The sequence below is a fragment of the Chironomus tepperi genome, unplaced genomic scaffold (genome assembly GCF_022539635.2).
Source record: "Chironomus tepperi strain 1889 unplaced genomic scaffold, CSIRO-AGI_Ctep_v1 contig_354, whole genome shotgun sequence".
Taxonomy (NCBI): domain Eukaryota; kingdom Metazoa; phylum Arthropoda; class Insecta; order Diptera; family Chironomidae; genus Chironomus; species Chironomus tepperi.
The window spans coordinates 4,016,607-4,043,617 of record NW_027226476.1 but is presented as its reverse complement, the minus strand read 5'-3'; the positions used below and the strand labels follow the sequence as shown (position 1 = coordinate 4,043,617).

Here is a 27,011-nt window from a genome sequence, read left to right as displayed (position 1 = left end):
TATTTATTGATTTTGTAGACATATCAAGTACTTTCAATATATTTATAAACTTTTAAGGAATTCAATATTACAGTTCTTACAAAGTATTTTTGATTTGCAATAATAATTTAAGTTTCATATGATCTATAACTTCATCATTTTCTAACTAATTACCCCGTTAAGCAAGACGGGAAACTTTTTTGCAGTAATATAATTGATTAGATAGTCGGGCGGGGGAGTCGGGTGAGTCGAAGTGGCTCGGTGGCGGAATGGTTTAGTACTTTTGTACATAATTATTGCAGCACCGATCTAGTGATCATGGGTTCAAGACTGGGCATGGGAAATTTTTCAGATTGTCGGGCAGTTAAATTAAAGGTCCCGATTTGTCCCGAATTGTCCCGAATTGTTATTGGAAATATTTCACATTTGTCCTTTTTCGTATCATATGTAGTGGAAAAGCAGCTTACATTGGGGCTCCAATGACAATAACCGATTCAATCACAGAGAGACAAGTGACCAAAACTATATTACGTATATTTTATAAAAGTCATGCAATATAACAATTATGTTATCCAAGTTATACTATTGATGAGTCACTATATTTTGAATAACAGATAGATAACTAAAGTATAGATGATTATTTCGTATTATAAGAATAAAGCAACAATTAAAATAAATTTAAAATCAAAATACATCAAAAAGCATCAAGATGGATCATAGTCATCAATATGGAAAGTCAATCAACATCTTAAGATTCTCAGAATCAAAGGAAATAATCGTGGACAACAAAGAAATTGAAAAAATCTTTGGACATCCAGAAATTCAAGATCGTAAAGTTGCAATTTTGTCATTAATTGGAGCATTTCGCAGTGGAAAAAGTTTCTTTCTGGATTATTGTTTGCGGTTCCTCTATGCTAATGTGAGTATACATATTGATTAAAAAGAAATATCACATATTATTATTGCAGTTCCCATCAATCCACAACCGATGGGAACCTACTCGGGACTGTTTTAGAGTCGATGATGACTGGATGGGCAGTCCTGATGAACCACTCACAGGCTTCTCATGGCGATCCGGTACCAAACCTGAAACAATCGGCATTAACATATGGAGTGATGTCTTCCTACACACAATGGACAGGACTGGTGAGAAAATAGCCATCCTCGTTATGGACACACAAGGACTTTTCGATAATCAATCAACCCCAACTGATAATTCGAGGATTTTTGCTCTTGGTACTTTAATTTCATCAATTCAAGTCCTCAACCTTAAGAATCAGGTTCAGGAGGATCATCTCCAATATTTGCAATTTGCCAATGAACTCGCTCAATTCACATTGAAGAAGAAGATGAAAATGGAAGGAAAACCATTCCAAAATGTGACATTTTTGATTCGAGATTGGGAAAATAATGAGGAATTCCATTATGGGACAGCAGGTGGACATGAATACATCAAGGATGTTCTCACCATCAAACCAGATCAAAGTCAAGAATTAAAAGCAGTTCGAAGCTCAATTTTAGATTCATTTGAGCAAGTTAACTGCTGTTTATTGCCACACCCAGGAAAAAAGGCCATAGGTAATCCAAAATATAATGGAAATTGGTCGGGGATGGATGAAGATTTTAAAAATCATTTAAAAAAATTGATTGGACATCTTTTGCATCCAGACAAATTGATAATGGGAAAAATAATTGAATCCAGAAATATTTTAAACTGGTTTAAAATAATTCAATTGGATATTTTTCCAAATGTTGAGAAAATCTGTGAAAATTTTATGGTTCCTCGATTTGATTCTGGATTGGAAAGATACCATAGAGCTTCTATTAAATTTGAAAATAAATTCAAATTCCAAGCCCAAAACCTGCACAAGCATGAAGAGAAATTGCACGAAATTAATTTGGAAAAGCTAAAAAAAATCCAGGAAGAACGTGAAATCGAACTCGAAAAAGCAAGAGCTCAACATCAGCTTATGATGGATCAATTTGAAAAAGAAATGGAAGATCGAAAACGAGAAATTGAGCAGCATTTGAATACTGCCAAAATCCGGGAAGAACGTGAAATCGAATTTGAAAAAGAAAGAGTGATCCGTCAATTAAAAAAAGAAATGGAAGATCGAAAACGAGAATTTGGGCAGTATATGTATACTACAGCAAAACTTATGGCTGGGGAAATGAGGAATGAGCCAAAAAAAACTGAAAGAAATTCTTCAAAATTGAAATTTGATTGTAAGGAAAATCAGGATTTATTACATTTTCAAAGTTTAATCGATAAGTTGAATAAAATCTAAAAAGTATAAAATATGGATTGACACTAAATTCGTTCATTACCTTTTATTTGAATACTTATTTAAATATTTATTATAATGACCATTTTAATTTAAATATCAGCTCAAATGCGACAATAGACCCTCGTGCCAAGAAAGTAAATAGTAAAGTCGTCATATCAAGTCGACTCTGTGCTTTAAAGCCTTTTTAAAATCGACTCAACAAGTTCATAAAGAGCATTAAAAATTAAAAACAGCAAAATTATTCACCGAAAGCTCAAAACAAACTCAAAATTTTAAACTTTATTGTCCATTTCAATGGAACGTCCTTGACATTGTTGTTACATTTTGTTCCAAATATCAATACATGACCTTGTCGTACATTCAACAAGTTGATTTTTTTTTTACATTTTTGAAATTTCATTCATAAAATTGGCCAATTTTACATCACGTTCACTTAATCCACCACAATCATGTGTTGACATTGTAACTTGAACTTTATTATATACATTAAACCATTCCGGATGATGATCCATCTTATCAGCAAGTAAGGCAACTCGTGTCATAAAACCGAATGCCTCATTAAAATTCTTAAATAAAAATTCACGATAAATTGCATCGCGACCTTCAACCATTGACCATCCACCGGTACTTAACAGTGGCTGTAATAAGCTGGTTCGCTGTTCATTTGTCAATTTGGACTTGAAATTGTGAAATAATTTAAATTAGAATATTTAAAAAAATAAATAAATAAATCTTCGACTCACCATTTTGACTTTTCTGCTCAACTGACGTTGCAATATAAAATCAGGTTTCACATAATTAGCATTGAACCATGGATGACTAATACTATCTAAAATTTGAGAATGTTTTGTTGATGATTTTGATCATATTTTGAGGAAAATTTTACAGAATTTTAGGAATTGTCATTGAAAAAGACGATTAACATCCAAAAATGCTGTAAATATTCTCAAAATTTTAACATTTTAATTGAAAAACTTTAAATTTTTTAATTACTTTTAAATTGAGATGAGAAAATATTGTAAAAATTATTTATTGATCGCATTCCTATATTGTTTTTAATAATGTGCCTGTATTGGTAAAGTTCGAAAAATATTTTAAATGTTCGAAAATCCGTTAATATTTTGACTGACGTGTTATTGATTGTTATGATTTTTTTTTTTTGAATTTTGATTGATTTTTTAGTATTTTTAGAATTTTTGAAGCAATGTTAGCTTAAGTAGTAGACAATCTAGCAAATCTGATCAAAATTCTAGTACATTTGATCAAAATTCTAGTTTATTTGACCAAGAATCTAGTACAATATTTTAAAATCTAGTACAGTTAATTAAAAATCTCGCTAATTAACCAAAAATCTAGTACAATAATCTAATTAATCAAAAATCTAGTACAATTACTCAAGATCTAGTACATTTGATCGAAATTCTAGTCAATTTTACTAAAAATCTAATACATTAAACCAAAATCTAGTACATTTGATCGAAATTAATTGTGAGAAACACCTTAAGAAACCGTCAAGTCTTTGCATTGATGGCAAGGCACTTCTCTACATTTACTAATTCAGCTTTCATGGTTATTGTAACTCATTTCAAACAAATATTCATATTATTTTATCAAAAAGTTACAATGAGTCTTGAAACCAGCGGTTCTTGGCTGACACTCTAGATCAGTGACAAAATTAATGACATTTGTCACTTTAGTGCCCAATGTTGTCACTTTGATGTCCACAGCTGAAATATTCGAATTTATAGTTGAATATTATACTCCACCAAATTGACAGTCATTGACCAGCGAATCTCCAACTTAACATCAATCCTGCAAGACACAATCAGTTCCTATGAATTCCTGGACAGAAAAGTTTTGGACAGTCCGAAGTGTCCAAGTGTCCATATCCAGAGTGTCCATATGTCCTCTCAATCCCCTTAATCCCCTAAATCCCCTCATCTCCCCATCAATTCATCAAAATACTCAAAAAACCCAAAAAAAAAGCATCAAAAACTTGATAAAGTTTCCAAATCTCCAAACATTGTCTAACGTCTTTCAAAAATTCAAAAAACTTTCTGCATTTCATGACTATTTATTTCTCTCACAAACTCAGACATTAAATTTCAACTCTAGCCCACAGAACATAAAAAAAAAAATTTTGCTCCTGAATATTTTGATAAAATTCCAAGTGCAATGAACTTCAAGGACGTCCTGGAGAATGAGTGCGGCAATGTTAATCCATTAATGCGTCTCGGGAAGCAGATGACAGCCGATACAGCGCTACGAGATGAAGGAATTTCGGCAAATTTTCATGAAAAAACTTTTCAACCAGAAGGTGTAAGTAGACATGGACTTTGTACAGTGATTAAAAATGCTTATCAATGCACTATTTAGACTTTTAGAATGGACATGCTGCTTAAGGAGATGCAAGAAATGGACAGAATTGTTCAACAACCAGTTATGGGACCGAAGGTCAATGAAGTTATTCAAGATACAGTTAATCCAGTGGCAATGCCATTAGAGGCTGGTGTTGATAGCTCGTTTGCTGAGGTAGGTTTTGGGGATGATGATTAGTGATATTTTAGGGATTATTGATGATCTGAGTGATTTATGTGCTAGATATGGATATTGTTTATCAATTTATATCGTCTGTCTAGACTTTGTGCGATTTGCAAGACAATTGACCCAAAGTAGTCTTTATATCCACTTTAAGGTATTTGTTTCACATCCTGAAACAGGATTGTACTAGATTAGCACCTTATGAGACAGAATTGTACTAGATTCTCACCTTCTGAGACAGAATTGTACCAGATTTTCATCACCTGAGACAAAATTGTACTAGATTTTCACCTTCTGAGACAGAATTGTACTAGATATTCACTTTCTGAGACAGAATTGTACTAGATTTTTACCTTCAGAAACATAATTGTACTAGATTTTCACCTTTTGAGACAGAATTGTACTAGATTTTCACCTTATGAAATAACGTTGTACTAGATTTACACATTTTGAGACAGAATTGTACTAGATTAGAATCATATGAGACAGAATTGTACTAGATTTTCACTTTCCGGGACAAAATTGTACTAGATTTTTACCTTCTTAGACGTATTTGTACTAGATTTTAATATAAAATTTTTTTCATAAATTTCAGTTCTGGCAGAAATCCCTCTCAACAAACTACACAAACGTTCAAAATAATGTCTGGAGTGTCAATGACCTCCCATCAACATCAATGCAGCAATACCGTCCATACCAGCGACCAGATTATAGTCGCTTCTTTCCATCATCATCAGTCGCACCACATCCAGAGACACAAAAATTTTTTGATCAACAACATCAAACAGAATCAACAGCAAATGACTTTTTTAAGGAAGTCGAAGCAATCACAAAGTTGGAAGATGAAAAATTGGCCGAAGATTGGTCAACGACATTTGAAGAGACGAGAAAAGCTGAAGAAGAATTTAATGAGCAATATAATAAAGAATTTTGGGATCGTCTACAAGATGAATGGAAGAAATTGTCAACTGAGGATAATAATCAGGAACATCCATGGCTTAATGATGTCGGTGACTATTATGATCCATATAAAGAATATAAATTTGATGAAAATAATCCATTAATTGATGTGGAAAATGCCTTAGAAAAAGGAAAAGCGTTCCTTACAGCCGGTGACATTCCATCTGCTGTATTGTGCTTTGAAAGTGCTGTCAAACAGGAGCCTGAAAATGCTGAAGCATGGAGACTTTTAGGTACATCACAAGCTGAAAATGAAAAGGATCCAAATGCCATAGCAGCACTAAAAAAATCACTGGAACTCCAACCAAATGATTTAACTGTGCTGTTGTCACTCGCCATTTCCTATACAAATGAAAGCTATCAAAGTTTAGCATTAAAAATGTTAAATCAATGGCTTCGAGCCAATCCAAAATATACAAATTTGGCATTGCCTAATGCTGATGAGGCATCAGGTATCGAGGAGATAACAACATCGAGAATTAAAGCAATGGATTTACAAGAAACACAAGATTTGTTCATTAAAGCTGTACATCAAAATGCAACAACAGGAAATTTTGATCCAGATGTACAGGAAGCACTCGGTGTGCTGTTTAATCTATCATCAGAATATGATAAAGCAGTTGATTGCTTTCAAGCTGCTGTCGAAATATCACCAGATAATGCAAAATTATGGAATCGACTTGGTGCCAGTTATGCAAATGGTAATCGTCCAATGGAAGCTGTTGGTGCTTATCAGCGTGCACTTGAAATTGAACCGGGTTTCATACGTGCCAGATATAATGTTGGTGTTGTATGCATCAATTTAAAGTCTTATAAGGAAGCTGCTGAGCACTTATTATTGGCACTTAATCATCAAGCAAGTTCAAAACAAAGAGCTGGAATTAATATTGATAATATGAATAATCAGATGTCGGATACTCTTTGGTCGACGCTGAGAATGACAATTTCACTTGCTGGTAAGCACAATTTGCAGGATTTTGTTGATAAAAAAGATTTAGCAGCGTTGAGTAGGGAATTTGGTATGGAGACGTAGATTTTATGGCTGATATTCGTACTGGAAATTTTGAAAAAAATTTTTGAAAATATTTTTTTTTTTTTTTGTTAATTAATTGAAGAAAAATTGGAAAAAAATTGTTATTTGGAACTGAGGAAATGAATAAAATAAATGATGATATTTTTATAAGGAATTTTGAATGTTTGGTTGCTTTTAGGATTACAGATTATAGGTTCAGGTGTCTTCACACTTGAGTTCCTAGTTTCAGGTGCCTTCACACTAGAGTTCTTAGGTTCAGGTGTCTTCACACTAGAGTTCTTAGGTTCAGGTGCCTTCACACTAGAGTTCTTAGGTTCAGGTGCCTTCACACTAGAGTTCTTAGGTTCAGGTGCCTTCACACTAGAGTTCTTAGGTTCAGGTGCCTTCACACTAGAGTTCTTAGGTTCAGGTGCCTTCACACTAGAGTTCTTAGGTTCAGGTGCCTTCACATTAGAGTTCTTAGGTTCAGGTGCCTTCACACTAGATTTCTTAGGTTCAGGTGCCTTCACACTAGAGTTCTTAGGTTCAGGTGTCTTCACACTAGAGTTCTTAGTTTCAGGTGCCTTCACACTACAGTTTATAGGTTCAGGTGTCTTCACACTAGAGTTCTTAGGTTCAGGTGCCTTCACACTACAGTTTATAGGTTCAGGTGTCTTCACACTAGAGTTCTTAGGTTCAGGTGCCTTCACACTAGAGTATTTAGGTTTAGGTGCCTTCAAATTCCAGTTTAAAGGTTCAGGTGCCTTCACATTAGAGTTCTTAGGTTCAGATGTTTTCACACTAGAGTTCTTAGGTTCAGGTGTCTTCACACTAGAGTTCTTAGGTTCAGGTGCCTTCACACTAGAGTTCTTAGGTTCAGGTGCCTTCACACTAGAGTTCTTAGGTTCAGGTGTCTTCACACTAGAGTTCTTAGTTTCAGGTGCCTTCACACTACAGTTTATAGGTTCAGGTGTCTTCACACTAGAGTTCTTAGGTTCAGGTGCCTTCACGCTAGAGTTCTTAGGTTCAGGTGCCTTCACACTAGAGTTCTTAGGTTCAGGTGCCTTCACACTAGAGTATTTAGGTTTAGGTGCCTTCAAATTCCAGTTTAAAGGTTCAGGTGCCTTCACATTAGAGTTCTTAGGTTCAGATGTTTTCACACTAGAGTTCTTAGGTTCAGGTGTCTTCACACTAGAGTTCTTAGTTTCAGGTGCCTTCACACTACAGTTTATAGGTTCAGGTGCCTTCACACTAGAGTTCTTAGGTTCAGGTGCCTTCACACTATAGTTATTAGGTTCAGGTGTCTTCACACTAGAGTTCAACCTATTATTCCTGCCGCAAAGGAAATAAGAAGCAATTAGGAAAGTCATTTTCTTATTTATTCAATAATTCTTTTCTTTTGTCCACTAAACATTTCAATTATTTTAAACAACTTTTAGGGCTTTTTATAAATAATTTTATATCTTATATCTAATAATAGGTTTATCATTCGAGTCTGTACATTAACTACATAATTAGAATTTAATCTGTTCCAAATGCGAGAGAAAAAAAAAATTTTTTGTTCATTGACTTATTTTACACAATATTTATTTTGTTGATAGTTAAGACTTGATAAGCAGTTAAGTTGGAGATAAGGTTGATAGCTCAGGTTGGATAAGTTCAGGAATGACATGCCTTACCCCATCCCTGACATCACTTCCTTAATATCTCCAAACTCTACCCTCATCACCCTATGGTTCTGCAGTTCCTCGCATCCAATATCCAGGAAATCCATGTCTGTGGTCCAAACCTTAACATCTATCTACATATTATGCTGAGCTATCCGTTGTGTTGGCTTATTAAGAAATGCATTTTGTTTCGGTGCACTTATTAATGCTGAGCCCATACACACGGGTCGTCTTTTGAGTTTCGTCTCGGGAAGTCTTATGAAAATTGTACAAATGGCTGCGACATTGTCGGATGTTGTCTCAATTGCCACTGGTACGTAGTTGTCAGATTTTTTAATTGTCTTTGGAGAGCTTTGAGATTCTGGTTGAAGTTCTGGCGTCACGTCTAGGATGACGGATGAGTAGGGACGTTGAGCCATGTTGAGCATTTCTACTGCGTAGCGTTGTCTGGAATTCAGATGATTTTTTTGAGGTTAGAATTTTAGGGAATTTTGAGGTTAGAATTTTAGGGAATTTTAGGTTAGAATTTTAGGCAATTTGAGGTTATAGTTCTACGGAATTTGAGGTTAGGTTCCTTAGAATGAATTTGAGGTTTGAGTTCTAAGGAATTTGAGGTTAGAATTGTTGAAATTTGAGGTTAGAATTTAGGTAAATTTGAGGTTAGAATTTAGGTAAATTTGAGGTTAGAATTTTAGAAATTTTGAGGTTAGTATTTTAGTTAATTTTAGGAAATTTTAGGTTAGAATTTTAGGAAATTTTAGGTTAGAATTTTAGAAAATTTGAGGTTAGAATTCTAGAGAATTTGAGGTTAAAATTCTGGGGAATTTGAGGTTAGATTTCTGGGGAATTTGAGGTTAGATTTCTGGTTAATTTGAGGTTAGAATTCTAGGAAATTTAAGGTTAGAATTTCAGGAAATTTGAGGTTAGAATTCTAGGAAATTTAAGGTTAGAATTCTAAAAAATTTGAGTTTAGAATTTTAAGGAACTTGAGGTTAGAATTCTTAGAAATTTGTGTTTATAATTTTAGGGAATTTGAGGTTAGAATCTTAGGAAATTTGAGGTTAAAATTTTAGGAATTTGAGGTTAGAATCATAGGAAATTTGAGGTTAAAATTTTAGGGATTGTGAGGTTAGAATTCTGAGAAATTTGAGGTTATAAATCTATGGAATTTGAGGTTAGAATTCTAAGGAATTTGAGGTTAGGATTCTTGGAAATTTGTGGTTAGTATTCTAAGGAATTTGAGGTTAGAATTCTTGGAATTTGAGGTTAGAATTCTTGGAAATTTGTGTTTATAATTTTAGGGAATTTGAGGTTAGAATCTTAGGAAATTTGAGGTTAAAATTTTAGGAATTTGAGGTTAGAATCATAGGAAATTTGAGGTTAAAATTTTAGGGATTGTGAGGTTAGAATTCTGAGAAATTTGAGGTTATAAATCTATGGAATTTGAGGTTAGAATTCTAAGGAATTTGAGGTTAGGATTCTTGGAAATTTGTGTTTATAATTTTAGGGAATTTGAGGTTAGAATCTTAGGAAATTTGAGGTTAAAATTTTAGGAATTTGAGGTTAGAATCATAGGAAATTTGAGGTTAAAATTTTAGGGATTGTGAGGTTAGAATTCTGAGAAATTTGAGGTTATAAATCTATGGAATTTGAGGTTAGAATTCTAAGGAATTTGAGGTTAGGATTCTTGGAAATTTGTGGTTAGTATTCTAAGGAATTTGAGGTTAGAATTCTTGGAATTTGAGGTTAGAATTCTTGGAAATTTGTGTTTATAATTTTAGGGAATTTGAGGTTAGAATCTTAGGAAATTTGAGGTTAAAATTTTAGGAATTTGAGGTTAGAATCATAGGAAATTTGAGGTTAAAATTTTAGGGATTGTGAGGTTAGAATTCTGAGAAATTTGAGGTTATAAATCTATGGAATTTGAGGTTAGAATTCTAAGGAATTTGAGGTTAGGATTCTTGGAAATTTGTGTTTATAATTTTAGGGAATTTGAGGTTAGAATCTTAGGAAATTTGAGGTTAAAATTTTAGGAATTTGAGGTTAGAATCATAGGAAATTTGAGGTTAAAATTTTAGGGATTGTGAGGTTAGAATTCTGAGAAATTTGAGGTTATAAATCTATGGAATTTGAGGTTAAAATTTTAGGGATTGTGAGGTTAGAATTCTGAGAAATTTGAGGTTATAAATCTATGGAATTTGAGGTTAGAATTCTAAGGAATTTGAGGTTAGGATTCTTGGAAATTTGTGGTTAAAATTCTAAGGAATTTAAGGGTAGAATTCTAGGAAATTTGAGGTTAGAATTGAAAAATATAAAGCTCACCTCGCCCGTCTCATGTCAGCCGCCTGTTTAGCCTTCCATATCACAACACAAACAGCCAAAAATAGGAAAAAGCAGGAAAAAAATACTGAGAAAAATACAAAAAGATCAATATGCAATTGATCCTGTCTAAAATAAATGATTCCAGTCGTAAAAACAGCATTGTTGACCGAACGTATGGCAATAAAGAATCTAGTTCCACTAAGATTATGTATATGTTGTGGTAAAGTAATGACTAATCGATTCTTAATACCAAAAACTCTAAGTAATGCATTGTGATGTTTTAAGGTTATGTAAGTACTCAATGCTGCATCATTTGCAAAACGATCAATGACTCGATAAACAATTGGTGAACTTGAACCTTCCGACTTCTTCGGTGACGTCACAATTGGTATAAAACTTGAATTTTCATCATCTTCATCGGTTGTTTGCAGCCATTGATATTTGGAATCTAAGAGAACATCATGAAATCCATTGGATTGATTTGTCATGACTATAAAGGAATCGTCATTTGAGCTCATTTGTAGATCAATTTCACCATCAGTTACGTCTATTAATATCCTTATATCCACATTCAAAAATCGCGGTTGAATTTGAAAAAATTGCATTTTTCCACTTTCTAATGCCTCTTCACAGTCATCAATTGGCTTTGCCTCATTAATGCACATCCTTGACTCAATTGTTATCTGCTTATAGCATTGATGTCCATTCTTTGGATGTCCATTATATGAATCCTTACATTTTGTACATTGTGTCATATAACAATGATAAATTTGTATTGTATTCTTGTCAGTCTTACTTGTCGATGCCGGACATGTCTGTTCCGATTCCGTATTATTACCACAATTACATTTTTCACCTGTGACTGGATCACATGTGTCACCGTGACTGTTGCACATACATTTACGACATGCATCATTAAGATTTGTTGTACCACGGAAGTAACCGTCAATGCATGTCTCACAGCGTCTATCATTTGTAAAATTACCACAATTTAGGCATACAGCATCATCAGCTGATGGACCTTCAGTTATAATCTCTTCAAGTTCCGCAACTGTTGAATTAAAGTCTTTCAAGTCTGATGAGACACAAATTTTTGTGTGTCCATGACAAAATGTGCTGCAACTTTCACATTTTCCATCTTTTTTGACATAAAATTTTTCACACTTTTCACATCGTTCACCGCGTGTATGATTCATACATTTAAGACATACATCAAGTTGTTCTGGACCCGCACAGTCACTGTGACCTGAACATTTACAGGCAATTGAGCAGTTGGCACCAACATATCCGAAATCACATTTACAGACATTTGGATGAACACATGTGCCAAAAAAGCATCCTTGATTACAAATTGGTACACAAATGTCTTCCTTATCGTAGCTTGGCTTATAGCCGTCTGCACAGACACACTTAAATCCATCCAGCAAGTCGACACACTTTTCAGTCACATTGTCGCAATTATGATGATCATTTGTGCATTCATCCTCGGGTGGACATGTCAGGTAGTTCCATGACTTTTGTTCATACTTGTCATATGCGTAATGGATGTTACCTTCGAGGCATTGACCGTTACCATTACCAGTTCCTGCATCCCATCCACAATTTGAATTTGTTAGACATTTACTGCACATTTTATATGAATCACATGATTTTGGACATTCTGATGGATTTTGTAGGATGGCACCGCATGTCAAGCCTGAACATAGCAACGGTGTAAATGACTTGTCCATACATCGGTGACTCTTTGATGTCCATACACAATTTTGATCCAGACATGAACTACAGTTGAAAAATTGTCCACAATTTGATGAATTTTGAGTGATTTTTTCAGTTATTGATGGACAGAACTGCGGTGCTGTTCCTTCTGTCTCATTTTTTGGTCTCTTATCGACATAACATTTCCTATTTGTACTCCATTGACATGCTGATGATCCCTCATATGGAAATAACGCAGCACAATCATCACATGTTGCAAAACTACTGCAATTCCTCGTACTTAACAGCATTTCATCACATACTGCACCCCAATTAAAGGCTGATGATGTCAATTCATTTTGTTTTGTCTCTTTTTGGTCACTCGAGAAGCATAAAGTCGATCGTGTTATGTTGGATGTATTTGATGCTGATGTTGTTGTGGCAAATGAACAGCCACGATTAAGACGACAAAAGTATTTTGATCCACTCCAAAGTTGACAAATATCTGATGGAACTGATACTTTATGGATGCTAAATTGCGATGATATTCCACCAATTACGTAAAAGTTGTTGACATCCGAGTCTGTATCGATTGCTACAGCTTGTGAGTAGATCCATGATGGTGAATTTCCGATAATTTCAATGCCTTCTGTTAGTCGAATGTAGGAATTGCATTTGTAGATGTAGGCATTCATGAAGTCGGATGAGTTTGAGGGGTTTGTGTCACCTGCGTGGATCAACCTGGATGGGAAGGAATAAAAAATTGTTGTATTAACTTCAAAAGACTTTTAGGCTGGAATATAACCTCAAAATTCATTCCTGACTTGAACCTAACCTCAAAATTCATTTATGACTTGAACCTAACCTCAAAAATCATTTATGACTTGAATTTAACTTCAAAATTCATTTATGACTTGAACCTAACCTCAAAATTCATTTATGACTTGAACCTAACCTCAAAATTCATTTATGACTTGAACCTAACCTCAAAATTCATTTATGACTTGATCCTAACCTTAAAGTACATTTATGACTTGAACTTAACCTCAAAATTCATTTATGACTTGAACCTAACCTCAAAATTCATTTATGACTTGAACCTAACCTCAAAATTCATTTATGACTTGAGCCTAACCTCAAAATTCATTTATGACTTGAGCCTAACCTCAAAATTCATTTATGACTTGAACCTAACCTCAAAATTCATTTATGACTTGAACCTAACCTCAAAATTCATTTATGACTTGAACCTAACCTCAAAATTCATTTATGACTTGATCCTAACTCTAAAGTTCATTTATGACTTGAACTTAACCTCAAAAATTATTTATGACTTGAACCTAACCTCAAAATTCATTTATGACTTGATCTTGACCTAAAAATTCATTTATGACTTGGACCTAACCTCAAAATTCATTTATGACTTGAACCTAACCTCAAAATTCATTTATGACTTGAACTTAACCTCAAAGTTCATTTATGACTTGAACCTAACCTCAAAATTCATTTATGACTTGAACCTAACCTCAAAATTACATTTATGACTTGAACCTAACCTCAAAAAATACAACAAAATCTACTTACATGTAGTTCTGGAAAGCAATCGATGAATGCAGGAACCGTCCCCTTGGCAGGTTCTCTTCCGGTCTATTAAGCTCATTAAATACAGGCAGTATATTCCATGTCCACTGTCCATTCAATTTCCTCAATGTGTACAAATTCTTGGACATTAAAATCTTTCCATTTATCAGCTGATATCCACCAAAGATGTATAGAACTTGTGACTGTGTATGATAAGATGCTGAATGACCAAATATCAATTTTGGTCCATTTCCGCTGATGTTCAAGTTTGTCCAAATTTTCTTCTCAAAATTGAACTTCCAGACGATTGAAAAGTTCAAGTATTGAGGCTCAATAGCTGGAATTTCTGTTGAATTTTCGGAAGTTTTTGTTAAAGTCTCATTTACAGCTGTTGAATTTTTATATCCACCGATGAGTATTAAAGCTTCATTTTCATCATCCTTAACAGCTGTCAATGTATGTCCAGCAAGTGCACCAGGCATTCCACATATTACATTTTTACATAAACTTTGATTGCCAGAATCAACATCAACTTCCGTCCATCGATGCTCATGAACATTAAAGACCCAAAAGTCATCAAGAACCTCAAATTCGTTGCTTAATCCACCATAAATGTAGATTGACTGCTTTGATATTTCAGCAGCATGAAAATACCGTCCAAGTGGCATTTTTGCCAATGTTCCATCAACTGTCACTTGCATCCATGTCCTATTCCTTGTATCAAACTGTCTGATGTCATTTAAAGCTCCATTGGACAGCGAATATCCACCAAATATCCATAAAAATCCACGACGATCAGCATTAACTGAATGTCCAAATCTAGGAAGTGTCTTTTTAAGATGTGACAAGTTCTTGCTGACTGTTAAGGTATTAAACAGCTCATGAATGACAATTGATGTCTGTTTAACTGCCTGCGAACAGTCATCACCAGCATATCCATCAACACATACACATTGATTACTGAGTGTGTCACAAAATCCTTGATTAAGTCCAAAACTGCAATTGGATTTACAGACTTCAATGTCACATTTTGAACCTTTAAATCCATCTGGACATTGACATTTATTGGTTGAATTGTCGCAGACATATGGATGTGTACAGGTTCCTAATGCACAACTATAGACACTCAAAATTCCATTAAATCCTTCATATGTTGATGTCTTTTGGAAGTAAATTGCCATTTCACCAGTTTTGGATTCTCTTGCAATATTTACAGCATTTCCTTCCTTACAAATTACACTAAGTAACTGCTTCTGTCCAAAATTATCAGAAAATTCAGATATACTGTTGTAGACATAAATTCCATTATTTGAGCATGTAATGTTCATGTCATCCTCAACATCAAACATAATCAGACTTTCATTGATTATTTGCGGTTCCAATTTAATGAGCCAGAGACATTCAGTCACACCTGGATGATTTTTAAAGGAACCAATGCCTTGGGACTTGACTGGCTTTAACATAGCTCGTGATTGACATTGGAGATAGCAACTTCCGTTATTTCTTGGATCTCCGTAGAAGCCTTTTGAGCAGATTTCACAGTTATCGCCTTCGGTGTTCTCCATGCAGAAGCACTGGATGGAAATAGAGGAAATTAAGGATTAAATTGAAGAGATTTGAGGTTAAAAGATGTGTGGAGTTGACCCCCATATCCTTTTCTATCCTCTCCCGTCCTCTCTCCCATCCTCTCTCCCATCCTCTCTCCCGTCCTCTCTCCCATCCTCTCTCGTCCTCTCCCATCCTCTCCCGCCCTCTCCCGCCCTCTCCCATCCTCTCCCGTCCTCTCATATCCTCTCCCATCCTCTCTCCCATCCTCTCTCCCATCCTCTCTCCCATCCTCTCTCCCATCCTCTCTCCCATCCTCTCTCCCATCCTCTCTCCCATCCTCTCTCCCATCCTCTCTCCCATCCTCTCTCCCATCCTCTCTCCCATCCTCTCTCCCATCCTCTCTCCCATCCTCTCTCCCATCCTCTCTCCCATACTCTCTCCCATCCTCTCTCCCATCCTCTCTCCCATCCTCTCTCCCATCCTCTCTCCCATCCTCTCTCCCATCCTCTCTCCCGTCCTCTCTCGTCCTCTCTCGTCCTCTCCCGTCCTCTCCCGTCCTCTCCCATCCTCTCCCATCCTCTCCCGTCCTCTCCCATCCTCTCCCATCCTCTCTCCCATCCTCTCTCCCATCCTCTCTCCCATCCTCTCTCCCATACTCTCTCCCATCCTCTCTCCCATCCTCTCTCCCATCCTCTCTCCCATCCTCTCTCCCATCCTCTCTCCCATCCTCTCTCCCATACTCTCTCCCATCCTCTCTCCCATCCTCTCTCCCATCCTCTCTCCCATCCTCTCTCCCATCCTCTCTCCCATCCTCTCCACCAAAATCCATACTTAGACTTACCTTCCCAGTCATCTGATCACACATTCCAAGCACCTCATTTGCATGTCCATTGCAGTCACAAGGCATACAGCCACTATAAGTTGCATTTCCATAGCTACCAAGTTTGCATTTTTCACAAAAATCACCTTCTGTGTAATCTTGACATTCATCACAGATTCCAACGCCATTAATGCAGGTTGAATGGTTGTTGCACTTGCAATTGATTGAACAGTCACTTCCAGTCCATCCGAGGTTGCCTAGGTAGTGAAATTGTTATGGTTTTGGATTCAATTTGCTTAAATTTTTGACTTACAAAGACATTTATATTCAGGATAGTTTGAGCACCGGCCATGGATGCATGTCTCATCACAAGTTTTGTCACATTTCCTCCGTCCATCGCCAATAAATCCTTTCTTACACTGACAGCTGCAAAGGACAAGATGTAAAAAAATTCAGGAATTCCAGTAAATTTGACAACTTACATGAATGATCCATGAGTGTTCAGGCATTCAGCATTGACATTACAGTCATGAATACCAAGACCACATTCGTCGACATCTGGACAGCTTGCATACTTGTACATCGTTGGTTCTGTTGTATTTAGAGCTACATCACATGACACTGGTGATCCACTAAAGTCACCATCAACGCAAGCACCTGTGGGGATGGAAAAATGGCAATTAGGAATTGAAGGTCTAGTGTGAAGGCACCTGAATCTCAGAATTCGAATGTGAAGGCACCTGAACCTCAGAATTCTAATGTGAAGGCACCTGAACCTCAGAATTCTAATGTGAAGGCACCTGAACCTCAGAATCTTAATGTGAAGGCATCCAAACCTCAGAATTCTAATGTGAAGGCACCTGAACCTCAGAATTCAAATGTGAAGGCACCTGAACCTCAGAATTCTAATGTGAAGGCACCTGAACTTCATAATTGTAATGTTAAGGCACATGAATCTCAGAATTTTAATGTGAAAGCACCTGAACCTCAGAATTCTAATGTAAAGGCACCTGCACCTCAAAATTTTAATGTGAAGGCACCTGAACCTCAAACCTCAACTCACCTTCAATAGGATTCTCCTCCATATAGCACCAACCACAATTCAAGCTTCTCAAACAAGTCGAACAATTCGTGTACATTGAGCATGCCTTACACTGATGATGTCCATAATTTCCATTAATATCAATCGTACTAGTCACAATCATCTGATCAATCCACTCACGACACAATCCAAATTGAAATTCACTCGTGTAGATGGAAAAGCTAAAGCACTGACTTGTTGCCTGGCACCAGACACACTTGCCTTTATCATTAAGACAGCTTGTACAGTTTGTACGTTCATAACATTGCGATGGACATTCAAATGGATCTTTAATGGCATTAACTGAACGTCCACGTCGTTCACATTTATCATCATTCCACCATTCACAATATTCAGACATGCTACATGCCTGACATGATATGTAGTTACTGCAGTTAATACACTGCTCTGATTTAAGTATTAAATATCTCCAATTAGTTCCATCTGTGCATGTTGATGACTCATTGACTGTTCTCGAATAACATTTGGACTTTAAGTCACACCAGCCACAGGCATTGTCACTAAGACATTGAAAGCAATTTGTGTACGATTCACAATTTCCACTCGAATAAGGCTCAAGGAACTCAAATGTAAATGCCTTGGTCGCGTTGTTCTGTAAAGCGACCTTACTGTGGATATGAATTTGTGACTTTTGTTGACGTCGTGCCTGCAAATCAATCAAGACTTTCTGTTGATTCCATTTATTCCATTTTGATGCAATGCATATGTTCTGGTCGGCTGAGAAGTTTGCAACTGTCGGTGACTCACCGTCTAGTGATATTTTTAAGGTTATGTCTGCATAACTTCCACATACTTTAACAATTTCCTTTTGTTCGTCCGGTAGTCGAAGGTAGCCATGAAGTCGTGCCAGAACTTCACCACTGTTTGATGAGTCAATGCTCGGTGCTGTTGCTGTGCTGAATTCAACTAATGTACTGTTAACAATTGTTACTGAATCTGGCATGTTCCAGTCATATGGATATAGATATTTCATATAAGTCAATCCAGGTGGTCGATCTAAGGCTGAACATTGACTTTTATCACCAATTTCAACGCCGTACTTCCCCCACCATTGATATGATATTTTTTCAACAAAGTCACTCTCACCGCACGGTTCCCGATCATTAATATGATGACATTTTGCATTCTGTACACACCATTTACAGCTATTGATATTGGAATCACCATGAATGAGACATGATTGACAATCCCTTAGTGATGGACATACGCCATGACATCTTGTCGTCTGTAAATTTGTATTACATGTTGAGACTGTCCGTGCATAACAATTTGCATCTGATGAACAATATCCACATAATGGATTGGATATACATTCAGTTGATGACTTGTAGTTTGAGCATATTGATCCCTCACTTGTGTTCCTGCTTGGTACCATCATGTCCGGTAATGTAAAGGCTAAGAAGTCATTATTGACATTACCATGATAACCGCCAATCACAAGTAGCTGTGACTTCATCCTTAATACAGTCGCATGTGCAAAGACACCTTGCCTTTTTGGATAATTTTGTCGATCACTTCCTAATGCCTCCTGATTAATCCATAAATGGCAATTTAAATGATATAAATACATTTGATTGTCATAGCATATCTCTTCCTTATTATGTCGATGTGAATATCCACCAAAAATAATTAAATAATCACCAGCAATTGTAGCTGTATGAAATGCACGTTCTCTTGGTATACTTGTCTCCCGGAGTGCTGTCTTTGGATAGAATATTTCCGTCCAATGATTCTCATTGAGATTAAATGAAAACATTCGATCCGATAATTTTGAGAATCTTGCAACGCCTGCTATAATTCCACCATAAATAATTAATGAATTTGATGATTTATGGAATGTTGTTGTATGTGCTACAATTCTATAGTCAAATGACTTGCCACCACGTGGATATACAAATTCCCATTGATCGGATGTTGGTGACTTAGTGCTGATTTTAATTCGATACATTTGTGATGAAAATTCACCATTTTCTTGTGATCCACCAAAAAGATAGACATACTGTGTTGTATGGACATATGTTAGGGTATGTCTTGTTAGTCTTGGTGGAATTAAGGTTGAATTGATTCCTCTCAGTTCCCACTTGCTGCTTGATATGTTATACATCCATAATTCATTTGATAAACTTCCATTTGATAATTTCCCGCCAAAAATTAAGAATGTATCATCAATAAGACATGCAGCATGTCCATATCTTGGTGATGGTTTAATTTTATCTTCTATAATTTGATCAGTTCCTTCATCATCCTTACTTGGTGCATTAACATGTGCTAAGAGTGCTGCACGAAACCACGATCCATCTGATATGCCAACATCAACTTTATCATGCATTAAGACATTCTTAATTATAGACTTTTCATCAATCTTTGGTTTAATGTCACTTCCATTCTCATCCGTCCACTTATTATCCTTAAATTTAAATATTTCCATTCCGTCCATGACTCGATTTAAATCATAACCGCCAAATAAATAAACAGCATCAGTTTGTTCATGATATATTGCCGTATGTGCTGCACGGGGTGTAAAACTATGTGTTAAATTTGACAGCCAATGCCACTGACTAGCATCTGAATTGTTCGTATGTAAGGAGCATGTCTGTCCCGTATATCCATTAAGACATTTACAATTATTTTTGTCACAAAATCCACGATTTTCTTTATCACCACAATCACATGCCTTAATACTGCAATCGGTGCCTGTATTGTCATCCGTACACAGGCATGAATGATTTATGCAAAGTCCATTTGATGAGCAATTATTGAGACAATTTGTTATTGAAAATACAGCACGAAAGCCGTCAAGATTGTAATTTGTGTCACTATAAAGGAGGATGAGCATGTAACCGGAATATGCTGTGATGTCAAGTGGCTCTGTTTGTCCACTGTAGCTACCAAGAAGTGGGGATGAATATGAATTTCCATCGTAGATGAAGATCTGGAAGGGATTAATGGAATTTTTAGTGCCAATATTTTGAATGTTTGTGGTAAAAATTAGCGAATTTGGCAGTTTTTTGGTGTTTGTTGCTTTGAGAAATGCATACAAATCAGCTTGGTCAAATTGAATGAATTTTATCCGTTTAACTCAATTTCAGATAGGAGATGTCCTATGTACGTGAATTTCTAGTTCAGTAATGTACTATGTACGTGAAATTCCAATAACATGATGTACTATGTGCGTGAAATTCTAAATACGTAATGTACTATGCATGTGAAATTATAGACAAGTAATGTACTATTTACGTGAAATTATCGTTACGTAATGTACTATGTACGCGAAATTATCGTTACTTAATGTATTATGTAAATGAAATTAAAGTTACATAGTGTACTGTGTAAGTGAAATTACATTTTGGCCATGTACTATGTCCGTGAAATTACAGTTGATCAATTTACTATGTAAGTGAAATTTGAGTTACGTATTTAAGAGTATGTAAGCGTTTGCGTATTATGTAGATAAAGCAACGTAATTTTACGTAAATAATACGTATTACGTACGCAACCTTACGTATTACGTACGTAACTTCAAGTAAGAAAACTCGAATTTCCTCAAACTTAATCAACTTAATCTCAAAAATTCCATTAAATTCACACAATTGACAATCAACTAAAGCTGTCCAGATACGGAATAAGCATCTCACATTCATTATCGTAAGTGCTAATTGATGTGAAAATTGATCAAGGCCAAAGGTCGAATAGAATTAAAAAAATTCTCAATTACTTACATAATCGTATGAGCATTCAGTTTTGAGCGATAGAAATTTTAATGTTATAAATTGACTGGAATTGTCAGCCTTAATCAGCCACTCGCAATGTGAGTCCTGAAAATGACAAAAAAATTTGTCAATAATTTTTTTTTATAAACAAAAAATGAGTCACAACTAGCCTGAGTGTAATTTGTATTAATTCCATCGGTAATTTCACCATAGCTGACATTCTCAAATACTTTACGGGTTCTGTCGCATGCACCAGCCGCAAGTGATTCCGTTGTTAAGTTAAAAATCACAAAAATTAGATGAAAAATTGCATAAAAATTGAAATTTTTTTCATTATTTTTTGCTGCTTTATGACAATTCATTGTGAATTTTTTGTGCTTTACAAGCAGTTGTGGATGTGCGTTTTGGTACAAAACATTTCAAATTGTCGGCTTTTTAGTCACTTAAGTACAAAAAATGATTTTACTAAAAAAAAGAATTTTTTTTTTTTGTTTATTTTTTTGATGGAAAATTTTTTCTGGAGATTTGGTGAATAATTTTATGAAGGGTGGGGTACTAGGTGCTGTTATTCGGCATATGGGGAATGATTTTGATGATATTGGGAATTTTAGGGATTGTCATGTAATTTTATGAATTAAAACTGAGCTGAATTTGTCAAAATTAATTGTTAAAAATGTTAAAATTGCTGACAAATTCGTACTTTTTGGGAAAAATTGAATTTTATTTCAAAACACCGGGTGTGGTGGAAAGGAAGCGGAACTATGAAAATGTTTGTGGTGAAAATAAAAAATTGTTTCAACGAATAATTTGAATTGAATTGACTGAAGTGCGGGAATCGATTAATCTTACATACAATTTGGCTTTTAATCACATTAAGCTCATTTAAGTTATTATACTCATTCCAGTTGTGTATTACTTTCTACGTAAAATTCGTAGAAAATAAATACATATAATACATATAATACATAATAAATATAATACATATGCAGTGTTTCAGGTAGAGATATGTAGATAAGCAGATGAAACTGTCTGTCTATTAGAATATTGCAAGAATGTCAATTTGATGTGAAGACAGAAAATTTATACAAGCTTTTTGATGTAGCCAGCAATAGAGTCAGATGGACAGCCTTTTGTCAAGGGCTAGATACTATCGTAAAACCTTAAAGTGACCACCACATTCATCGAAATGTGACCTATTCAAAAGCAGAAACAACGCAGAATTGTATCCGATTTAAAGAGAAGCGGATATTGTACGAAGAATCAAGCTTAACAAGACTCTGTTATGCTAGCCATGCTGATCGAACACCTGAAATCCATAAAAAGTCCAAAAACAACTCATTTTCCTTCAATTTCATATATTTATTATTAAAATAAACTCCATAAAATCTCTTTTACAATTCAATTAATTTAAGTTTTTTGTCAGAAAAATATCATATTTTTTAGTTCATATATTTTGTTCTATCTAAAATGTCTATGCTCACACAGGAATAAAATAAAATAAAATAAAATAATTGTAGGGGTTTATTCATTTGTGGTGTTCAAAATGTTGCTTGGTTGACTGGCCGTATAGATCAATTGTGATTTGTGGTCTTCCCTTAGCTAGGATGGCCAGAGGATTTTCCCAAAATATAGGGACACTCCTAAGTTTGGCACTTTTTGGGTTCTTTTGGACTATTTTGAGTCTTAATATTCAAAGAACTAGTTCAATTAAGTTAAAAACTTGCAAAAAAAGTGCAGAAATTAATTGAAATTCCGAAAAAGATATTTTCAGCTTTGGGCTTGAACCCTGGATCTTCAAAATTAAAATTTTCAAATTTTGTCAAAAATTCCAAAATTTGTATGGAGTTGGAAACTCTTAATTGGAAAATCGGGACATTTTCAGGCTTAGTCGGGACACAGCAGCAAGGTTGAAAAGTACAGTAGTGTTCCGGGAAAAATACAGCAGATGGCTGTCCTACCCTTAGCTTGAGTTTGAAGTTGACTGATCAGAATCTAGGAATAAGAATTGAGTATTTTGATCCAGAATAAAGTGGATTAAGGGGGAATAATAGATCTTATGTACACTGAGTTCATATGGTCCAAGATAGTCCAAGATGCCAGCGTCTGCCAAGGATTTGGATCTGATCAGTCAACTTTTCATAATTTTTGATGATTTTTCGGGGCAATTTTGAAGATTTTTTGCCAATTTTTAATAAAATTTTGACAAATTTTGTTGATTTTTTGTAGAATTTTGATAAATTGTCTCCAATTTTCATGGAAATTGCCAATTTTTGATCAAATTTTCGACAAAATTTTGCTGATTTTTGACGAATTTTTAACGAATTTTAATGATTTTTGTCAATTTTTGATGATTTCTGATCAAATTTTGATGAATTTTTTCGAATTTTAACAATTTTTCATGTAATTTTGGTGAATTTTTGTCGATTTTTTGACGAAATTTGACGAATTTTGTCGAATTTTCATGAATTTTAGCAGTTTTTTGTCAATTTTTGAAGAATTTTGGACGATGAATTTTGTCGAATTTTAGCAGATTTTTGGTGAAATTTAGACAATTTGTCCTGATTTTTTTGTCAATTTTTAGACAATTTTTGACAATTTGACCCCAAATTCAGACCCAAGCATCACAAATGAACAAATCCCTCAATTTAAAAAAAATCCTCAAAAATCACTCGGAACTTCACTTCTCTTAATACAAACATTATAATCACTCGCCCACTTAAACAGTGTGACGTCATCGAGATTCTCACAAAATGACAAATCGACAAGCTTTAAACGCGGACATTCCTGTAGAATTTTATGAACAGCTTCACTTGTTATACCAACAATTCCCATCAGATCTAAATGCTCTAAATTCTTACAAAATGTCGCAATATTAATCAAGTCACGTTCAGCAACACCACGTACAGCAGCCAGGATCATTTTCCTTAAATTTGTACAATTTTGTATGAAATTCTTAAAACTTTCAGTGATGTTTGATTCCTCACGTAAGTTCCATCCAAAATCGACAACCTCAAGTGTATCACAACATGTTAATGCTCTCAGCCCAGATGTGGTCAAGTGATGGCACTTCCACATGTCAAGTGACTTAATATTCTTACCATGAATTGACAATTGAAGGCAAATTTGATCAATTGCAAGTTGCTGATTAAAGGAAATGTCCAAATGTTTAAGTCGTGGATTGCATTTGATGACCGAGACAACTCCGAACGTGTCAACGGATGTCCTGCTGAGATTGACAGACACTAAATTATTCAAAAGTGTCAAATTATTAAAATCACGTTCATTTGTTGGACTTTGATAATTTTGGAGTTCCAACTCGATTAGATTTGAGCATCGAAATGCGATAGCTTGAAGGCACGCACCGGTCAGGAACTGAGCTGAATTCAACCTTAAATGTGTCAAATTAGTTCCACATATACGAATAAATGTGATAAAATCTTCAGATGTGATGCTTCCATAATATCCACATGAGCTCATATCAAGCTTCCTTATTAAGCTACAGCGATGAATGAGACTGCTGACTAGCTTACTATTGGCACGGTGCCAATAGAACTTTAAATTGACATTCAAGTACAGCAGTGAATCCTTTGAAATGATGTTGAACTTCCTGCATACTCTCGAGCAATTGTACAGTGACTTTAGGTCCAAATAGGACATAATTTTGAACAGCACTTCCTCGGGTATGTCAAATACAACTTTTTCCCGCTTCCATCTGACTTTTGTGTCCTTTTCAGACTCACTGATCCTCAAATCTTCAACAAATTTATTCAAATCATTTTTCAGGAAGTCCTCAATTGTGTCATTGGCTGGAACTTGTGGAATAAATTTGACATTTTCGAGCTTCTTTTGGATTAATCCCATTATGACTTTTGATTCCGGTGGGTGACGTGATGCTGGTGAAGCAACTTTAATTCCTGTCAATAGAACTGCATCAATTCCGATGTAATAATCCACAAGACTGCAATTAAATTCGAGACGAAGAATTCTGTGGATGGAAAAAATGAGGAAATTGCTGAATAAGCATAAAGTTGTGGCATGTGCAGATTGGTTATTGATTTATGAAGCCTTAATTTGAAGGACAAATTGGACAATTGTGGTGGAATTGAGGATTAAGTTCGAATTTTGATGTGTAGGTCTTGTGTGAAGGCACCTGAATATTAGGATTCTAGTGTGAAGGCACCTGAATATTAGGATTCTAGTGTGAAGGCACCTGAATCTCAAAAATTCTAATGTAAAGACACCTGAATCTCAAGAATTCTAATGTAAAGACACCTGAATCTCAAGAATTCTAATGTAAAGACACCTGAATCTCAAAAATTCTAATGTAAAGACACCTGAATCTCAAGAATTCTAATGTAAAGACACCTGAATCTCAAAAATTCTAATGTAAAGACACCTGAATCTCAAAAATTCTAATGTAAAGACACCTGAATCTTGAAAATTCGAATGTAAAGACACCTGAATCTCAAAAATTCTAATGTAAAGACACCTGAATCTCAAGAATTCTAATGTAAAGGCACCTTAATCTCAAGAATTCTAATGTATAGACACCTGAACCTCTAGAATTCTAATGTAAAGACATCTGAATCTCAAAATTTCTAATGTAAAGACACCTGAACATAATGAATTCTAATGTAAAGGCACCTGAACATAATGAATTCTAGTGTGAAGGCACCTGAACCCAATAAATCCCCAAATATCAATCAACTCACCTTGTTGGCACTTGAATTTTCTTAATCTTTGGACAAAATTCCCTCGATTTCTTCTCAACCATAACTGGATGATCCTCCCATAGCAATTCCCACTTCTTCTCACTCCATAAATAGGCATAAATTCTCACAACCGATCCAGGATTATAAGTCTCATAAATCTTAATCTCTCTTGGCAACACAAAAGCTTCAAATTGTATCACAACAAAGTCATGGAATGTAATTTTATCTTGTGCATCAATAGCTGAATATTCCGTATCCATCATCGGTCCATAATGACGCAGTGAGAAGCACTCAGCAAAGTCACCATAACTTGGATACTTGCATGGACGTCCACAAATGTTTAATGCTGAATAGCTGATTGTTCCATGAGATCCATAACATGATGAATAATCCACAACTTCCTGTGCATATTGTGAAATAATTTGTGGATCATCATCGCCATTGTTGATGCTCATGAGGGGATGAATGTCCGTTGTACTGTCACTGAACATTGTTAACTTGACTTTGATACTTTAAACATTGCAGGATGTCTGCTTTTTTGGTACTAATTTAATTAATTTTTATAATTTTTTTTATTTCTCTTTTGTTTATTTTGAATTTGAGTCAGATGAGAATTACGAAACTATGTAAGGGGAAATGGATTGGAGTGAAGTTGGCTGCGGATCAAGTTTCGAAAGTTTGAAGCGCTTATTGATGTACGTTGATGTCAACTTGGTGGTGATTGAGGATTTTTGAGGATTTATCAATGAAAATCGAAGGATTTTTGGGAATTTTGTTGATTTTTTGGGTCAGTCTTTTCCGGGGAAGACTTTAAAGTGTGACCCAGAAAATGTCAATCCAAATTTCACTCAAAATTGCCAAAAATCAACATTTTGTTTATGTTTTGCAGTCAATGCTTGTTGTTTTTGTAAAATCATATGACATGATCGAAAACATCCGGCAAAACAATGAGGGGAATTGACTGACCTGAAGTTGGCTACGACAGAAACTTTTCTAAATTCGAAAGCGCTTTTGCGTTTTGCAATTAAACTTAAACTTTCTTTTATTTATTTCCATTCAATCGCACTTTATCAT

General features: G+C 35.1%; 5 protein-coding genes across 6 annotated transcripts; 2 read left to right on the top strand and 3 right to left on the bottom strand.

Annotated features, from left to right (window-relative positions):
* Nucleotides 1-638: 638 nt before the first annotated feature.
* LOC139094314 (atlastin-like) lies at nt 639-2,280 on the top strand. Its single transcript, XM_070645341.1, has 2 exons — nt 639-898; nt 948-2,280. Exons 1-2 carry the CDS (start codon nt 689-691, stop codon nt 2,265-2,267), a joined length of 1,530 nt encoding a protein of 509 aa, XP_070501442.1. The 5' UTR covers nt 639-688; the 3' UTR covers nt 2,268-2,280.
* Nucleotides 2,281-2,505: 225 nt separating this feature from the next.
* Nucleotides 2,506-3,319, bottom strand: LOC139094349 (pterin-4-alpha-carbinolamine dehydratase-like). The gene is made up of 3 exons (XM_070645386.1): nt 3,261-3,319; nt 3,011-3,096; nt 2,506-2,944 (listed from the first exon to the last, which is right to left on the bottom strand). Exons 1-3 carry the CDS (start codon nt 3,307-3,309, stop codon nt 2,648-2,650), a joined length of 432 nt encoding a protein of 143 aa, XP_070501487.1. The 5' UTR covers nt 3,310-3,319; the 3' UTR covers nt 2,506-2,647.
* A 1,036-nt stretch (nt 3,320-4,355) lies between these two features.
* On the top strand, nt 4,356-6,955 carry LOC139094310 (peroxisomal targeting signal 1 receptor-like). The gene is made up of 3 exons (XM_070645337.1): nt 4,356-4,586; nt 4,644-4,799; nt 5,404-6,955. The coding sequence occupies exons 1-3, from the start codon at nt 4,443-4,445 to the stop codon at nt 6,799-6,801; spliced, it is 1,698 nt and encodes a 565-aa protein (XP_070501438.1). The 5' UTR covers nt 4,356-4,442; the 3' UTR covers nt 6,802-6,955.
* Nucleotides 6,956-8,137: 1,182 nt separating this feature from the next.
* Megf8 (multiple EGF like domains 8) lies at nt 8,138-21,722 on the bottom strand. Of its 2 annotated transcripts, none has more exons than XM_070645298.1 (9): nt 21,396-21,722; nt 21,235-21,330; nt 17,477-20,447; nt 16,896-17,070; nt 16,727-16,839; nt 16,435-16,670; nt 14,049-15,619; nt 10,770-13,205; nt 8,138-8,894 (listed from the first exon to the last, which is right to left on the bottom strand). In XM_070645298.1, the coding sequence occupies exons 1-9, from the start codon at nt 21,585-21,587 to the stop codon at nt 8,582-8,584; spliced, it is 8,103 nt and encodes a 2,700-aa protein (XP_070501399.1). In that variant the 5' UTR covers nt 21,588-21,722; the 3' UTR covers nt 8,138-8,581. The 2 variants fall into 2 exon arrangements, with proteins under 2 accessions (XP_070501399.1, XP_070501401.1); XM_070645300.1 differs by having other exon boundaries at nt 16,435-16,674; nt 16,731-16,839.
* Nucleotides 21,723-23,624: 1,902 nt separating this feature from the next.
* On the bottom strand, nt 23,625-26,553 carry Fbxl4 (F box and leucine-rich-repeat gene 4). Its single transcript, XM_070645328.1, has 2 exons — nt 25,938-26,553; nt 23,625-25,210 (listed from the first exon to the last, which is right to left on the bottom strand). Exons 1-2 carry the CDS (start codon nt 26,426-26,428, stop codon nt 23,884-23,886), a joined length of 1,818 nt encoding a protein of 605 aa, XP_070501429.1. The 5' UTR covers nt 26,429-26,553; the 3' UTR covers nt 23,625-23,883.
* Nucleotides 26,554-27,011: the final 458 nt, after the last annotated feature.

Bases quoted from the DNA above. Each gene is read 5' to 3' on its own strand.
- Fbxl4 (XM_070645328.1), bottom strand. From the start codon at position 26,428: ATGTTCAGTGACAGTACAACGGACATTCATCCCCTCATGAGCATCAAC. The intron at 25,211-25,937 runs GTGAGTTGATTG...TTCCATCCACAG, and splicing joins AAAATTCAAGTGCCAACAAG to AATTCTTCGTCTCGAATTTA.
- LOC139094349 (XM_070645386.1), bottom strand. From the start codon at position 3,309: ATGCGATCAATAAATAATTTTTACAATATTTTCTCATCTCAATTTAAA. The intron at 3,097-3,260 runs GTAATTAAAAAA...CTCAAATTTTAG, and splicing joins TTTCTCATCTCAATTTAAAA to ATAGTATTAGTCATCCATGG. The intron at 2,945-3,010 runs GTGAGTCGAAGA...CACAATTTCAAG, and splicing joins TGAGCAGAAAAGTCAAAATG to TCCAAATTGACAAATGAACA.
- LOC139094314 (XM_070645341.1), top strand. From the start codon at position 689: ATGGATCATAGTCATCAATATGGAAAGTCAATCAACATCTTAAGATTC. The intron at 899-947 runs GTGAGTATACAT...TTATTATTGCAG, and splicing joins TGCGGTTCCTCTATGCTAAT to TTCCCATCAATCCACAACCG.
- Megf8 (XM_070645298.1), bottom strand. From the start codon at position 21,587: ATGAATTGTCATAAAGCAGCAAAAAATAATGAAAAAAATTTCAATTTT. The intron at 16,671-16,726 runs GTAAGTCAAAAA...TTCACTACCTAG, and splicing joins TCCTGAATATAAATGTCTTT to GCAACCTCGGATGGACTGGA. The intron at 8,895-10,769 runs GTGAGCTTTATA...TCTGAATTCCAG, and splicing joins GCTGACATGAGACGGGCGAG to ACAACGCTACGCAGTAGAAA.
- LOC139094310 (XM_070645337.1), top strand. From the start codon at position 4,443: ATGAACTTCAAGGACGTCCTGGAGAATGAGTGCGGCAATGTTAATCCA. The intron at 4,587-4,643 runs GTAAGTAGACAT...TGCACTATTTAG, and splicing joins AAACTTTTCAACCAGAAGGT to ACTTTTAGAATGGACATGCT. The intron at 4,800-5,403 runs GTAGGTTTTGGG...CATAAATTTCAG, and splicing joins TTGATAGCTCGTTTGCTGAG to TTCTGGCAGAAATCCCTCTC.